This window comes from Choristoneura fumiferana, unplaced genomic scaffold (assembly GCF_025370935.1).
Source record: "Choristoneura fumiferana unplaced genomic scaffold, NRCan_CFum_1 Sck3bRy_40;HRSCAF=207_pilon, whole genome shotgun sequence".
NCBI classification, from domain to species: domain Eukaryota; kingdom Metazoa; phylum Arthropoda; class Insecta; order Lepidoptera; family Tortricidae; genus Choristoneura; species Choristoneura fumiferana.
This window is the reverse complement of record NW_027413026.1, coordinates 13884-30952: the sequence shown is the minus strand read 5'-3', so window position 1 is coordinate 30952 and position 17069 is coordinate 13884. Positions and strand designations below refer to the sequence as shown.

The 17069-nt window shown below is 36.0% G+C and overlaps 1 protein-coding gene across 1 annotated transcript; it reads left to right on the top strand.

Moving 5' to 3' along the window:
* Positions 1-676: 676 nt before the first annotated feature.
* Positions 677-11605, top strand: LOC141445179 (apoptosis-stimulating of p53 protein 1-like; the record flags this gene model as incomplete). Its single annotated transcript, XM_074110965.1, has 2 exons — positions 677-830; positions 11499-11605. Coding segments are annotated over 2 exons (261 nt in total), but the record flags the coding sequence as incomplete, so codon positions are not given.
* Positions 11606-17069: the final 5464 nt, after the last annotated feature.

The window sequence follows — 17069 nt, the reverse complement described above, 5'->3', positions numbered from 1 at the left end:
ATTGTCGTTGATTGATCATCTTTGAATTCCAGCGGGCACAAACTAATCTATTATGAATCGCGTGCTAAAGGGTGAATTTGAATATTTATTTCCCTGGTAGGTACAGTCGAGCAATTTGATACCTGTGCCACCATAGAACCTTATCATAGTGACTTGTTTTATTTATCATTGTTCATCGAATGACGTAAAATCTCATTAGGACACGGTTCTGTGGTGGCCTAGAAATCAAATTGGTAGGCTTTAACAAAAAAAGGACTTCCTTAGGGTGGTATTTTTTCCTCAAATTAAAATGAGATGAAATAGGAAAGTATAGACACATTTCGAAACAAAAAAAAATAATTTTCCAAATCAATTCATAAATAACGAAGTTCTCTGAGATAATAGGTAGACATGAAAAAAGTGCGGTTAAAAATCTCTGGTACGGGGCAGTCATGTTTTTGAACATTAAATAATATATGTATACTTCGTGAAATGCAAATTGATTTTGAAGAGCCTTTATGAATTAGTTGTAGCTTCGGCGATAGTTTTTGCCGTCGTTGACCAGTGAGCTACGACTCCATAGCTCCATACTACACATAACATTCCTAAGACACCTCTGGTCTCAATGAGATTGATGCTGATAGCCCACAGCAACTTGATCAGCCCAAGTTTTCTGACCCATATTTTCTCATTTCAGATGATAGTCCGAGTGTGGTGCGAGAGCGGTGCGGGCTGGGCTCCGACCCACGTGCCCGTGACGCCGCAGACCACGTGTCGCGACGTGCTCGACTGCTGCCGAGAGCCGGGTGACGAGCCCTGTCTCCTGCTCAGCGTGCACCCGCAACACGGAGGTAAGAAAATAACAACTTCAAGAACAGACGACGAGGCACGTGCCCATGATGCCGCAGACCACCTGTCATGTGTCGCGACGTGCTCGACTCCTGCCGAAAACCGGGTAAAGAGCCTTGTCTGTTGCTCAGCGTGCACCCGCGTGCAGGCACGTGCCTTATTTAGATAGTTCCACAGTATATATATATATATATATATATATATACATATATATATATATACATATATACATATATATATACATATATATGTATATATATATATATATATATATATATATATATATATATATATATATATATTATACATATATATATATATATACACATTTTTGACTATTTTTAGTAACATGTCACTTGATAAATGTTTATGTACCTAATCTGTTATACACACTCTTATAGGGCCCCGAGATACAGGCTCCTGCCTAGTTCGGGGTCCGCCGGATATCTCACTGTCCGAATATTTTCAATGTTGAATTATAAATAAATTTATTCTTATTCTTATTCTTATATGTACTATATATACCTACTTGTATATAGGTAAATCTAAATATGGACTTCATTATTGAAAAATAACCGTTCGGTTCGGTTTCGAGAAACAAAAGCTATGGCTATGAGATTTTGATCAATTTGCGACAAAATATTGTCTTGAATAATTAAAAGGACATCAACTACACATCTGATAAAAAATCTTGCTTAACATCTACAACACAAAGACGTTTCTTTAGAAATACAGTAACTACATAGCAATGAAATGGGTCACTTTTAATGCAAATGTATTGCATGAAAAGCAAGCGGTTTTGTTAACTTTCATACTAAGTATACTATATTTACGTTCTCCCTTGTCGTGAAAGACAAATTCTATTTTTATACGTATATAATTATCTTAGCAAAAACAAGAAAGTGCCGTATCCTAAACGTTTTCGTCCAATAAAAAAAACATTGACAGTAGTTTTTCAACATAGATAGACAAACACCCTTAAAGAAAAGATGTCAACATCCTGTTAGGTAACTGTGTGGCATCCAGTGATGTACCGACAGCGAACGCGGGGAGGACAAAAAGCTCGATCCGTTACAGAGATATGTCACTTTAATTCACCTTAGCAGTACTTGATGGGCCTCTAACCCGAGACGACTGGGATTCTTTGTAACTGTCCAATTCGCGTGTTCCCACATGCGTAGATCACAAGTCGTGATGGTAAGCCCTTCTATTTGACGTCACCATATTGGATTATACTACATATGTATGTAGTGAATAATACTTTGCCATCGTATATTGTCGAAAATGATCGTATTTATCTTGCTATCTCAAGTAACTTAGAGAAGTTTACTGAAGGTAATTGAGAAAGCAAGACTACGAACTTATCCGACAAAATACGAAAGCAAAATAGTACCTATCTATATTCACTTGATTTGTAGTATATTTAATGTTTTACTGTACAGGATATACAAAGAATGGAAGACAGTGAATTTGTATCATTTAGATGTGATTAAGAATCCGAACATATTTTTTGAAATTAATTAGGTAACTATATAGTTTTAATTGAATTAAATCGTCCCGCATCTAAAATGGAAAAAGGGCCATTAGAGAATAATTTCTTTGCCCGTTTAATTTGTTTGTGCGGTTGTTAAGACCTGTTGTGCAGCTGTTGAGGTAGAGGTTTTTATTTTTGCGACAACTGAACAGCGATTGTCTCCTATCTAATCTCTTCTGATGAAAAGTGCACATAAGTCCAAAGGCTAAGTCGAAATATCAAATACTTAGTACTTACCCTATTTTAACGACAGACTATTGCTTGATGAAATGAGTAAAGATATAGAAAATAATCAAATTAATACGACAGTAAAATTCATAGTAAATAATGAGTGAACCCACAGAAGAAACTCCTACTAACTAGTTATACCTAATAATTTAGGCTCGTGAAAAAAAGTTATCAACGCACACTGCAACACTACACACTTGGCTTAAACTTCGAGTCTGTTGTAGATTCCTTCCAGCACATTCATTACTAATCTTATTTATACTACCAATATTAGAAATGCTCCTTCTTCCAACACTTAAAAAGCACGTACTGAATAGATGATTTGCATACTTAAAATCCCTGCGGCGGTACGGCGTCTAGTCCGTCAAATCAGTCGATGAAATTCATAAAAATTACCAACCGATAGATAATTGAAAATTGAAAACTTAAGTTTAATAATATACATTACAGTCAAGTATCGTCACAAATAACAGCATATCATAGATTACTATTTCCTTCTTTAGCATTTTGCGCTCACCGTTAGAGAGCGGTTTTGTCGTAGCGTGGTGAATTGATGATAATCCTTAGCTGTAGTGAAGGCGAAGTTTATACTGGCAGAATCAATTTAAGTCATTTTTTTAATGCCGCAGCGTAAAAGCGGCTTCTGGAGACGAAGCAACTTGAAGAATGAGAAAAACACGAATGTGCTGCCAATTACATAGTTAACTCATCAGTTAACGCTTCATCTCATCAGATAAAGCCATTTTTTTTTCATACTAGTTGCATACAATAGTAGATACTAATAAGTATGTGAGGACACCGACTGTAGGTACCTAACGGTATAATCAACGGATGCGGTGATTTATCTCAAGGAGTTTAACTTGATATTAATCAAACAAACTTTGAATTATTTTGTTAGTAACTTTATTGACATTAGTTAGTCAGTACTAGGTATATCAGTAGGGTAACTCATAACATCTCGTTTCCCAGCTACACGTATTTGCCTAAATTTTCACCACTCACTCACATAGGTAAGTATTACATTTGCCCTTACCGCACTAGCCGCTTTTTGATGTTGCTTTCTGGTAGATTTTTTTTGTTCCGAGTTGTCTACCGTATCTAAAGTATCAGGGCACTCTAGTACAAGTCACACTCGAGTACAATTTGTCATTCAGTTCATGACGTAATGCAAAATAAAATACGAGAACGCAGTAGGTAGAAGACGTAGGTAGGTCACACCCCATTTCAAAAGCAAAAGATCAGTGACTGCAAGCTTTATCAACTGTCATTTGTTTTTGCATACATCCTATAACTTTGTCTAAATGGCGAGAGAGATGAAAGCTGTTAAGCCGACGCTATAACATAAGTCGGCACAGGCCGTGTCGGCATAATGCACGGCTGATGCAAAAAGCCAAGACGCCGCCTTAATTGCGTCCTGACGACTCGTGGGAAAGATATGTCCGAAATGCCACTTTCACTGGCAACCCTGACTCCTTAGCCCGGAGCGTGTTGATTTAAAAACGATATTAAAAAATTGGGACGGTTGCGTTGTAAAAGTTACATCAACTTCATTATTCGTGACAAGTACCGGTCCTACTCCATTTATGCTTTTAATTAATTGGCAAAATGTAGAACTAAACACTTTTACGTCCAAAATATTTCAATTGTTCTATGATGTGCTGATTCTGAAGTAAGAATTATCAATTACAGTAGAGCAGCGTCGTCGTGTCTTACTCGTAGGTTAGTTTGTTTAGTTAGATTTATCTTAGGTTTGTTTTAAGGCCTGCGCCGTCTTTCGTTTTTTTTTTGTTATTTCGAATGATTGTATCCATTATTTCAAAAAGTAGAACAGATTACCTACTTAAGTTATTTGAGAGGAACACTGAAATAATTATATTTACCACGAAGTTAAATTTATTTTACGTTTTATTTACCTAAACAAATCCTCCGGCCAGGTGGAGTGACGATCTGCGAAAGGCTGCTCAGCTGCTGGTAGAAGCTGGATGCGTCTAGCCGAGGACAGGGCGCAACGGCGCTCTTTGAGGGAGTCCTATATGTACAGCAGTGGACTGCTATAGTCTGATGATGATGATTAACAAATAGACTGTACCTATATAGTGTACTGAAATCACTCAGGCAGCGACATTACTCAATAGCAATAAAAAAACTTTTAAAACGTCGCATTAACCCATATCGGTTTATCGTAAACACACCGCAGCCAAGCAGTCCAAGCGTATAAAATAACCACTAAGATTTACTTTCGATGCCGACTTCATTAAACAATTCAACTTTTTGCCGTTGCGAAAACCCGTAGCCCTGTTTCGGCAGTAAAAGTTACTGCTTCGATGGTATCGCAACTTCCTCCATTTCGCAAGGGGGAGACTCATAAATATTTACATCTGTCAAGACCCGACAACCATGGTGTAAGGGTCAGCTCATTGTTATGCGACTCTTTAAACACTTGTGATTTTGTTGACCTGACAGTTTCCTCTATTTATATGACTTTTATATGCAGAAATCATCGGCAGAAATAGATTGGTTACGAGAGTGGTTTTTGGGGGCCTTGCCAGCTTACTGTCGTGTTTCTTGCGTAAGCAACATCAAGAAAAATTAGATTGGTTTTTGGAGACTTTTTGTATTTTTTTGTTTCAACTCCAAATTTTGTTACTTTTACGGTCATCCCGTAAAATCCATGGATATCGAAAATACAAACTGAAACATAAATGCACAGAAAAACCAGAAAAGAAAAAAAGAAAGAAAGTGGTTTTTTTGTGCATCTAAGTATGTGTCAGTTTTCATTTTCGATATGGATTTTACGGGATGACCGTAAAAGTAACAAAATTTGGAGTTGAAATAAAAATACAAAAGACTCCAAAAACCAATCTTAATTTGATTGCTTAATAGCGACATCTCTTGTCCGGGTGAGCGGTTAGTTCCAATGGAGTGCTGAAAGTTTCTCGATGAGGGCTAAAGCATAGATGTCGCTGCTTAAGTGACTAAATAAGAAACAAACAAGCTGAGATATGTGGTGCATAGGAGAAATTCGTGTCTGTACTCCTGTCCAGTGGTGGTGTAGCGGTATAGCACGCAGCACGGAATGCTGAGGACCTGGGTTCGATTCCCAGCGCTGGTCTCTTTTTCTGGTTTTTCTGTGCATCTATGTTTCAGTTTGTATTTTCGATATGCATCAAGAAAGTTAACTTTTCTTTTTAGTTTATGTTGCTTCTTGTTTTGTTCTTACCAAAAACATTTTTAGTCGACTGTGATATAACGGCCACCTTTTGGTTGACTGGCTATTCTGCAATGCAATGACTAAATCTGCTTTAGTTATATCATGATAGATTGATTGCTAATTTAAAATGTCAACATTATCGTCATCACCCAGACAATATTACAACATGTAGAATACAATACAATGACTCTTTATTGTACACCACAAATAGTAGGTAAGCAAATAACAACAAATTCATACTTCCATACTTATAAATGCGAAAGTGTGTATGTTTGTATGTTTGTCCATCCGTCGCTCCGTTTCGACGTGATTTTTGGCATAGAGATAGTTTATGGGCCAGAGAGTGACATAGGCTACTTTTTATCCCGAAAAAATGCACGGTTCCTGAGGGAATATCCACGCGGGCGAAGCCGCGGGCAAAAGCTAGTAACAAATAAATACTTTTTTAAAAGGCCGGAAAATGTCCAATGACTCTCCTTTAGCAGTTGATACTCATGGACGGTGGTGATACTTTCCTATCACATGACCCGCAATGAGCAATCGTTTGCCTCCCTCTCATACTACGAATAATAATTATTATTCGTAGCTCTCATTATAAAAAAAATTAGTACCTAAATTACATACGCGTATATGTCTCTAAAAGAGCACCATAGCGAATGGTCTTTGAGAAGCAAACTGATCATGACCAAGGAGTCTTTTTAGTCCATTTTACCTCCAATTAAGATAGGTACCTACTAAAAAAGGGAAGAAGAAAAATTATGCTACAACCTTAACCTTCGAGAAACATGATGACAAGCACAAGCAACCTAATAAAACTTTAACGCACGTCGGTGCAGGTGGTAACATACTTAACGAGTTATTAACGTTTTTGCTAATTTCCCTACCCCATTAAACACTCCAGTTATGCAAGGGTTGTGGCTTCTGGAATGCACTACCGATAAGTAAGTATGTTAGCTAGCGAATGGTAATACTTACTAACACCCATCTCTGGACGCATTAAACGACATTGTAGTCATTTATGGGCACATTTGAGGATATATAGTACTAAGTCCATTCCCGTTTAGGAGAGCAATAAATAGATGTTTTACAAAAGTAACACACGGCTGTAAAAAGATTTGCGTTCCTGCAGTCGTGTTTTAAGTTAAATTTTATAAATACGAGTACTGTCTATGCTAAGACAAATATCGAATGTGAACGTAGTACGATGTGGTTTGGTTCTATTATTATGAACAGAACCTAAGCATTTTTATCTTTGTAATGTAACCTAAGTATGTATGTAGACGAGCAAAATAATGCTGACACTCTATTTCTGTGAAAGAATTATTTGTATAAAACAACTAAGTACAGCCAGATAATTTTTTAATTTGGTTCGTTAGCTCATTTATTTTGGCGTAGCTATATATAAAGCAAATAAAGCTATGCAGCTAGCTACTTTTGATTCTGACTATACACCTGCCTACATTCCATGTGAAACGCAATAATATCGACGACAAAAATACAAATTCTGTTCAGCAAACTTTATTTCCCTAAATCACAGTCAGTCATAAAAAACCGTCAGACCCACATATTACCTGTCTAATACCTAAGTATATGTACGCAGAAAAATGCTTTGTACCCAATGATTTAGGTGTGCCTTGTGACATAATTCTAATTTCATACAAAAGGCAGAACACCCACGGGAACAAAGGCCGTTAATGTTTTTGCTCATCAACTTGGACTTATCAGTCAACAACATGCAATCGCAAATTGCTGCGGAACACTATAATTTGGCCTAATGAACTCAGTACTCACGAATTCTGCCATGATAACCACGCGACAAAGAAAGGGTGGAAATAAAGTATGGGAAGTAATAACAACAGCTCGTTGTCATACTTTCACGCTGGTTGCATTTCTCTTGTATTTTAATTTTAACTTTTGTTGGCTTGGTAGTAATTAGTGGCTATTTTTGATTTACGACTTGATAGCGCGATGAGAAAATCGTGGTGTTGGGTAAAGCTCCTTTTCACAATGTAATCCCTCGCCGCATGCTCAGGTAATTATTGCGCGTATGTTTTTTGCAGGCGTATGTGAAAAAATATTTATAATCTTGGAAACCTTTGAAATAACTAACTAGAATATTGATAAGAAAGAAACAGGGTTCGAGTGCAAAATCGTTAATGTGACGTGATGTGAAAAAATAGAGATAGTAGGTGTATAGCTGTGTTGACATTTACTGATTTTAAATATAGAGTAGGTAGGTACGTACCTAACACTAAAACCAAGATGAAATAGCAATTAGGTAGGTACCTAACGCATTTTATTCTTCGCGGGCAGCGAAATCATGTTCATTAAATCGCATATCAAAATAATAAACCATCGACGTATTCGCGGTACACTGATATGAATTTATGGTTAGAATTAATTTCATAGACAGCTTGCGTGCGCATGGGTGCGCCCATATTCCTTCAATTTAGTGTCTCGTAACTTTGGCGAAGAGAATCGACTTGGTTTGATGCATTCGATGCATTGCCTTAGAACAATGCCGATGAAAGGTTGGTCGAAACATTAAATCTAAGAATGTGGTGCTATGATTTGCCAGTGAAGCGTAAATTAATGTATTGATATTTTATAACAACGCGGAGTGCTAAAGGAATGGAAATCGCTTGTTCCGTAATTATTTTTTTCAGGATAAGTTCAATTTAGGGCTATTCAAGGTCAGATTGGCTGTTATTGAACATCTTCTAAGTATTAGGAATTGATATTTAATCATTTTGATTTGTCGATATCAATATAACGAATATCGTTCAGACTCAAATCAAGAACTATCGTCTGATAAACATAGATAGGTTTAAGTACAAATAGACAGGGCGCTACGGAAATATTCACTCGTTACGTTTAGTTGCAACAACACGTATCCACGAGTGTTCGTGTCGGCCAATATTGGAAATACAGAAATCTGTAGCATGATATTTTAAGTTGCAAAATCCTTTAAAATATCCGTTCCGTTCGCGATCTTTATAGTTTGAATAATACTAGCCTTTACCCAAGATTTCTCTCGCGTTAACGTTTATGAATCAGTAGAATTGAAATTCTGTGATTTCGTTAAATTCCCATAGAAATACTCTAAAATGACCATTATTATATTTTTAGTGATCATTATATTTACCTACCTTTGTACGGTGCATATGAAACACTTGGTGTAAACTTTGATATCTCCAGATTTAGCGGTTGAGATTTCGAGCTTTTACGTCCACAAATCGCGATTCTGTGGAATACTGGGATAAAAAGTTGTTTAAATTATGTTATTCCAGAGATCCGCGTACCTCATACCATATTTATCCCAAATATGTCCAGCCGTTTTGGCAAGAAACAGTAACACATTTTTGCGTTCATGTTGTTAGTAAGATTTAAGATCCAATAATCATTTTTTAACCGATACTACTGATCCAGGGACATGCATTTTATGACAGCAAACGGCCGTGCCAATTAAATATTGTTTTTATAACAGCAATTAAAGTAACCACGCCATTAATTATTATGGCGTTGATATTTCTCAGCGAGAGGCCAATGCGTTTGCGATAATAATGCGCGGTGTTTTTTCGTCGCCTCTTTTAACTTTTCCTTGCCGTTTTCGTTGATGATCGTCGTTTTTAATCAAACAATGAGACGGGATATCTGTTTGTGAACAGGGCTGCTTCCCTTGTGGCATAATGAGCTCAATTCAGATGTTGGAAAAATTCCCGGTTATTATTCTTTCACGTTTCTGAACCAGATAATTTTCTTCAATAGCGAATGGAATACGCTTGTTTTCATTTGCCCGATATAAAGTCTTTTCTGTTTAATGTAAACAAGGTAGATGTTTTTCTAGTTCGCCACGTCGAGAATTTTTAGATGTTATTTTCTTATACAGGACTTCAGCTAAGCAGTGGCCAGCCGGTACCTAAAGGTACTTGATATGTTATGCTTACGAATGGTTTTGCTTAGATAAACGTAATAAGCATACATGTACGATGAATTGAGTAGGAAATAATCTATTCGAGATTTACGGGACTGTTTTCCTTAAGAGGAAAAATTGCAAGTCGGACTTAACTTTTTGAAAATGTATTAAATTCGTGGAAATCAAAACTTATAGGGTACTTAACTAGGTGCCCGAAAGATATTAAAAATGTAGAGGGAAGTCTCGTAGACATAGCATTATGAAATTTTTCAAGAAGTGAAAGAAAAAGTCTGTCACTGATCCGCAAAAAATAAATTTATTTTTCTAAGTTTTTTTTCATGAAATAAAAATCTTTTTTTTTTGCTTGTTGTTTAATTTGTATGCGACTTTCTGAGTGGGAGTCCGACTCGCCCATCTCCGTTTTTACAAGGTTTTATTAATTTTCTTTAGAGAATAAATTGAATTATTAAAAAAAATGTATTTTTTAATGTGTATGAGGAAAAGTTTTTAGGAATAGGTAAGTACCTCAAAACTATAAAACCAGCATAGTTAAAAAAAATACTTAAAAGTATTCTTTACGTTCTTACCTGTTATAACTACTATGATTATTTTTGGTATCATAGCCAAGATGGTAAAATTGAACATTGGTCCTGTCCGCTGTCTGTTTGTATGTCTGTCCGTATGTATCGGTGTTTTATTCGGGTACTATAATAAGTTCTATAAATATTCATTAAGTTTCGATAGTACCTACCCTAGGTATCTTCTGTAAACTGATAGGCAGTTAAAACAATAACTGGCTGATACAAATCAAATGCCACATAGATGAAGTCGCGGGCACAGCTAGTTTTCTAATTTTACAAGCTTTTATTTAGTTTCACGTTCACCTGTCCCGTTGTCTGTCTGTCTGTCTGTAATAAAATCTTGCAAATATAATTCGACCAACTTCCAGTAGTTGGATTGACTTTAAATTTGGATACTTATGTAAATTGCGTGACAGTACAATGCTGGTCTGGTAGTGACATCCTGGTAGTCCGGCCAGGATCATCTCCACAGGACGGAACTCTTCAACGGTTAATGGCATCGACTTGAAATTTCAGTAATTAGTAGACCCCGGATTTTTGTCGCATTGACGTCACAATAGAGTAGTTGGGGAGTAAATGGAACGGTGTTAATTAATACGGCTATGTAAATGATGATGATGATGTGAGTGTGAAGACGGTCCCAAAGACCAACACACCGTCCAAAAACATCTACGTTAAAAAAAAGCGAGCGGACACAAAAACCAAAACGGGTTTAACTAAAGTTTTGTTGTAATTACATACTTGTAATATATTTTTATATAGGTATTAAATTTTAATTTAAAGAAAGAAAGAAAGAAAATCATTTATTCGTGACAACATAAGATAAAAAAAAAAAATACAATAAACATCCCATGGTCCCAAATCAACAATCTGCCGGTCTTCCTTTGGGACCATCTTCACACGCATCATCATCGTCATCATCATTTACACAGCCGTATTAATTAACACCGTTCCATTTACTCCCCAAACTACCCTATTGTGACGTCATTGCGACAGAAATCCGGGGTCTAGTAATTAGTCATTTATTTGCTCAAACATGTGTACAAATAATTTATAGTGCGACATGTCATGTGTAATTTGGTATGTAAATGTTGTTTGGGTGACAATACAAGTATAGTCAACAAAAAGTACAGTCAGCAAAAAAAGCTTGTGTATTAAAAATTAAATTTTTACCAAAAACTAATTTGTGTTAATTTTCAGTGCACGTGTTGCGCGACACGGAGTTGCCCCTGGAGGTGGCTTCAGCCTTGGGACCGGACGTCCAGTTCGTTCTCAAGTACATCGACACGGGTAAGTGGCAGAATTAAACATTTTCAATATACGCACATACAATCATTCTATGTATAACGAGGACTGATATAAACCTTAGGTAGAACAAAGCAAAACGATACATTGTATGGGTCAATAGTTGAGAGAGTTTTGAAAAGAGCTTTCATCGTAGGCCAATAAATAATACCGGAAATATGAAGGCGCATTTTATGCAGCGTGCATTTTAATACAAACACAAAAAGTACTTATCCAGACGTTAGTTTTATTGCTATGAAGCGATATTACAACTACCAGGTCGTAATAAATATAAGATTTTTTTAAACTGTATTTTATTGCGTACAATAATTTGACACAAAAGAGAAGCGGATCTGTGGCAGGTGTCACGTCAGCAAGTGCGGCGGGCGACACTCTTTCCCGGCCCGGATAACACCGACATGGAAGTACCGGCCCTGTTTTTTGTGTACACGCCCATAGAAACTGACAGGAGCTTCTATGGGCGTGTACACGAAAAACAGGGTTGGTATTTCCATGTCGGTATTATCCGGGCTGGGACAGAGTGTCAACCAGTGCGGCGTTTCGAATAAAAACTAAGTACCTAGTGATGTTTTAGTGGTAAGTATTTAAATTGCGTGCTAATTAACTTTATATTAAAAAAGTACGTATTCTTAAAGTACCTACACGCTCCATAAAATGAATTAGCATAAGGAGATAGAGGAAAAGGAGCTATTTCTTATTACAAGGCGTCGCCTGTAATGGTAATTGTATGGTCTGTAATGTAGTATGTGTTGGTGAAGGGCGCGCCAAAGTTCGCATAATTTTCGCAAGTCATAATGTATAGTTTCTCAGAATTATTGTTTGTCACAATATTTTTCCCACTCAAACCGTAAATTTATAAATGATCGTCCCATAGAAAACTGTAGGTTTGTTTTATAACAATTCTGAACAATTATTGATTACAGAAAAAAAGGGTTTCTTATTTTATGACAAACAATACATATTGCAATAATTATGCGAGCCGATATGGACCCGTTCGTAAAACACTAATCTCGAACCCTACGCCAATTTGAAAAAAAAAACACTTCAATGTTTATCTATTAAAATTTGGATACCAACCACAAGCTCAACGCGCGTCTCCTTACATTGTCACAGATACTGCCGATATTTTGATGGAGTAGGTAAGGTATTTATTTGCAAACTCGACCTTCCTTTGTAATTGCGTCGCTTATTTGTTCCTACCCCTATTGACGACACCATAAAACTGTCGGCGGGCGACTGCCAATCGAATTATCAGCTCTGCCAAAGCTAGATTCTTGTTAAACTGCAATTTAACTTTATTAGGATTACATAAAATAAAAGAATGAGTGTTTCTTGACTGGCAAAAATATCGCGAAAACTTTTTGACATAATATATAATATGTCGACATGGATGCACAAAAAACCAGAAAAATAGACCAGCGCTGGAATCGAACCAGGTCCTCAGCAATTCGTGCTGCGTGCTATAACCCCTACACCACCGCTGGACAGGAATCTAGACACGAACTTTTCCTATGCATACATATCTCAGGTTGCTTATTTCTACTACCTACGCTACTTAAGCACCCGATACCCGTAAAAGTAACAAATTTGGAGTTGAAGTAAAAAATACAAAAATACTCCAAAAAACTAATCATACATTTTTGACGTAGTCTTGCAAATTCTTCTGATGATTACCGTCTGATTATTTCACTACTTTTATCGCTTAAAGCAGTAAGATTTAGTCGTTTATTACGATTTATGTTTTGAGTAAACAGATATGGCGCGTAAAACGCCAACGCGTGCGTTTTATTGCAGTGGCTAAATTTACCTAATGAATTAAATCAATTGCTTTGCTCACTGTAACCAACCTTTTGATTACTTTAATTTTTTTTTTATACTTAATTGTACTTGTACTTGACTGTACTTATGCTGGTCCAACAAATTGTAATAACTCTTCTAATGGCCTTGTGATTTTGAATCGTCTAGTGGATTAGGAACCTACCTTATGCCCAGCAATAACCTAAGTGCTTTTATTTGAGAATTAATTTGAAAAGCCTACAGTTGTGTTTCTAATGTTATAATTAATTAAGCAGTACCTAACTTCGTGATAATTTTGACTCTAGATTGAACTCTACTGAACTTTAGGGTGAAACTTTAATTACTGAGATGTGAATTTAGATATACTAGTATGTTTAGACTGGATAGTTCTAGAAATGGATCTTTCAGGTTACCTAGAATAATCAGTTTGGAAAAATGAGAGGAAATATTTCTACTACGGATAGTGTTTGTGTTTGTATTACTTCTGAATCTATTTTGACTTAAAACTAAGTTTAATACCGGGACCTTTAAGGTCCCGGAAGGACGCTACCTCCTTGCCCCTTCGTCCTTCATCCAGTCGCACACCAGAGCAATATATCTCTATGGATATGTCAAGTTATGATTTTACTAGACTAAGCACTAACCTTGGTGCATCAAATCAAAGTATGGAAATACAAACACAATGTTTTGTAAGAAGTTGAATCTAATTTTAGACTTATGGTTACTTATTCTATGCTTATATTAGAATACTCTATGAGATGCTTAATTATAACTTTGATAATTAGTTCAGGAATGAGTTTAGACACTACAGCTATTCATTTACTATAGGCACTAGTATCTCTTAATTTAGATTATGTCTTATCTATCTTAGATATATGGAATGTCTAATTTGACATAATTTTATTTTGGTATAATTACTAATCTCATAGTGACTTTCACTTATTTTAATGAGCTATCTACTTAGTCTAATTTTCTAGTTCTACCAGCATTTGGCGTTACCAGAGTAAAGCAGAAAGTAAGTACCGATTTCTATACTTTACGCCCAGAACACAAGCGTTAATAATAATCTAACTAGCTTATAACTAGATAACCCTTGGGTATTCAAGATAACCTCTGTATTAGGTTTTGGACTCGTCTATGACTAGTTTTGTCTCAATTCATATATTTTAAATGAACAATAAACTGTTTCAACTATCAATCCTTAATCAATTATGTTTAAATCGAGATCGAATGAAAAGTACGTAAATTTCCAGATAGACTGTTGCCTGGTATGTGTCAACGTAAGCTATCGACCGTAGTCAGGATTTCTACATCCGTTCACTCAATGTAAGTAGGTACGACAACTAAAACAGCTAGTATGTATTTATAACACGAAAGACTTTTGTATTTTAATTGATAGATGGTCCAAAACCCTCTACGATTTTATCTCTAACTTATTACTAGACATAATTTGATGAGATCTTAATCAAAAGTATGAATATGATGTTTGATATTAATTTTATCAAAACAAAGCTTATTTTAGCTGGCAATCGTAATTCAAATCGAAATTAGATGATAATTGTGTTAAATATTATTCAGTAAGTTATCTGGCATTTAATTGTCCACTTAGCTATGAGATCGTGTCATATCAATTCCCGCTTATTCATTATAGGAAAGACAGCTAAAATATGTTATTGTTATTTACTCTTAACAAAATGATCAAACCGTATTTTGGTTTTAAATTGAAGTCAACTTACTAATTTTAATAAAGTTATTCGTAGTCAAGTTCTTATGAACTAAGTTTTGTATAATGAAGTTTTGACGTAAGTACTTAAATAAATTTTATGTTTTATTTTATTTTCTTAAAATCTAGTTTATGCCTTAAAACTATGTGTGTGCGAGTTTAAGCTTTCCCTAGCTCTGTGTTGAAGTTTAGCAATTTGGAGGAAAACCCTCATAGGTGAACTAATTGTGTGGTGAGTTAAAATAGTAACTTTTCCCGGTGTAAGGAAACGCTACTCTAGCTAAGCCCTATGAACTTCCCTACCTATATAGCCCTAATAAATCCTACAATTGTACTTTAAGCTTGCCTGAGGCCCCTACTCTCTGTCTGTGATTAGCAAAACTAGAGAATTAATCCCACATGTACATTTAGTGTAATGTAGAAATTCACGGTGCAATGAATTTCTTCTAATCTCCTATCAACAATGATGGTGTGTATACCTAAAGCCCTATCGGTCCCTAAATGGTGCTGAGCTCTCAACTTTCCCGAAGGAAAGTCCCTATGACGGAGAGCCCCGCGGAACAGCAGAATACCTAACGTTGTGCATAAATACGTAAATAAATAGGGGACAGGAATTCTGAGTTTCTTAAGTACAAACCAAGCGTCAACAAGACACGCATTCACTTCGACGAGCGCTACTTAGTCGTTACAAAAGACAAACAGAATCCACTGGTGGCTGGTACGACAGTAATTTGCCGCTGAAGCCGCCACAGCTTCAGGAAGTGGAAGCCTATTTCGTCCACGGTTGTCACCGTTAGGTGTCAGACGATATAGACGGACTTAAAGCTCAACCAAGGTACGTTATGGAGGAACCAAAGTCATTTCCATTAAGTTGGGAAAAACACAGAAAAGTTATGGGTTAGTACAAAATATACGTAGGCTGAAATGAAACGCTATAAAACGATCACTCCACACTACAAGAACAAATAAGGAACTTCACCGCCACAAGACCGCAAAGTTTCCCTCACACAGAGATTTTCCGAATGAAAATCAGCACTAAATATTTCACAAATAGTTAAAAAACCAGAGAGTTAATCATTATTCCGCAGATTAATGATCAAGACCCCGACACTTTACTTCCTGAAGAAATACTCACATTTCTTGTAAATTAAAATTAATTCTAATTAAATAAAATCAAAAACCCCAATTAACATTAATGAAATAAAATTACCCGATACTATTGACTCTAATTTGTTAACAAAATGGCGCACAGAAACTAAACCCCCCGACTAGCAAAATAACGATGTTGACTCTACGAAATCTAAATCCATCTGGCTCCCGCCCTTTTTGTGTCACCTCTATTTATAGCTTCTCTCCCGGGACCTCTGGTATTTTCGCGCCAAGCGACCAAACGACGCCAAGCTTACCAAAGTCGACAACGTTGACATTGCCAGCTCTCGCTTTTTCTTCTGCCAAATCCTTATCTCAAAATAGCCAAATTTTATCCGTAAAATTTATTTTTGAACTAAAATTTCCTATTTATCTTGACACTATCCTAGCTTAACTATTCTAGTAAATACGTTTCATTTTTATATTGTGCTACAACAATAATTTTCAATAAATATTTATATGTATTTGTCAAATACTTCAATTTTACCTCAACGTTTTAATTTCCTTAACCTATCTAACAATAATCTTACTTCTAATGATAATTTTCTACTTATTACTCCCTACACTCTTTGAATATAAATAGCCAATTACATACTTCTATTGTTCGTTATAAAATAGCTAATTTGCCTACAATTATTAACTGGTATCCCCAATTCGCGCCGTTTATTCATAGTTTCCTTTGTCGAATTAACGCTACTCAAAATTTGCTTATAATTTCGCCACGTTCCTACTTTAAGTCAGTGCGACAGAGTGCTTGTAATTTCATCATAACTAAATGTGTAATTACTCTGCTAATA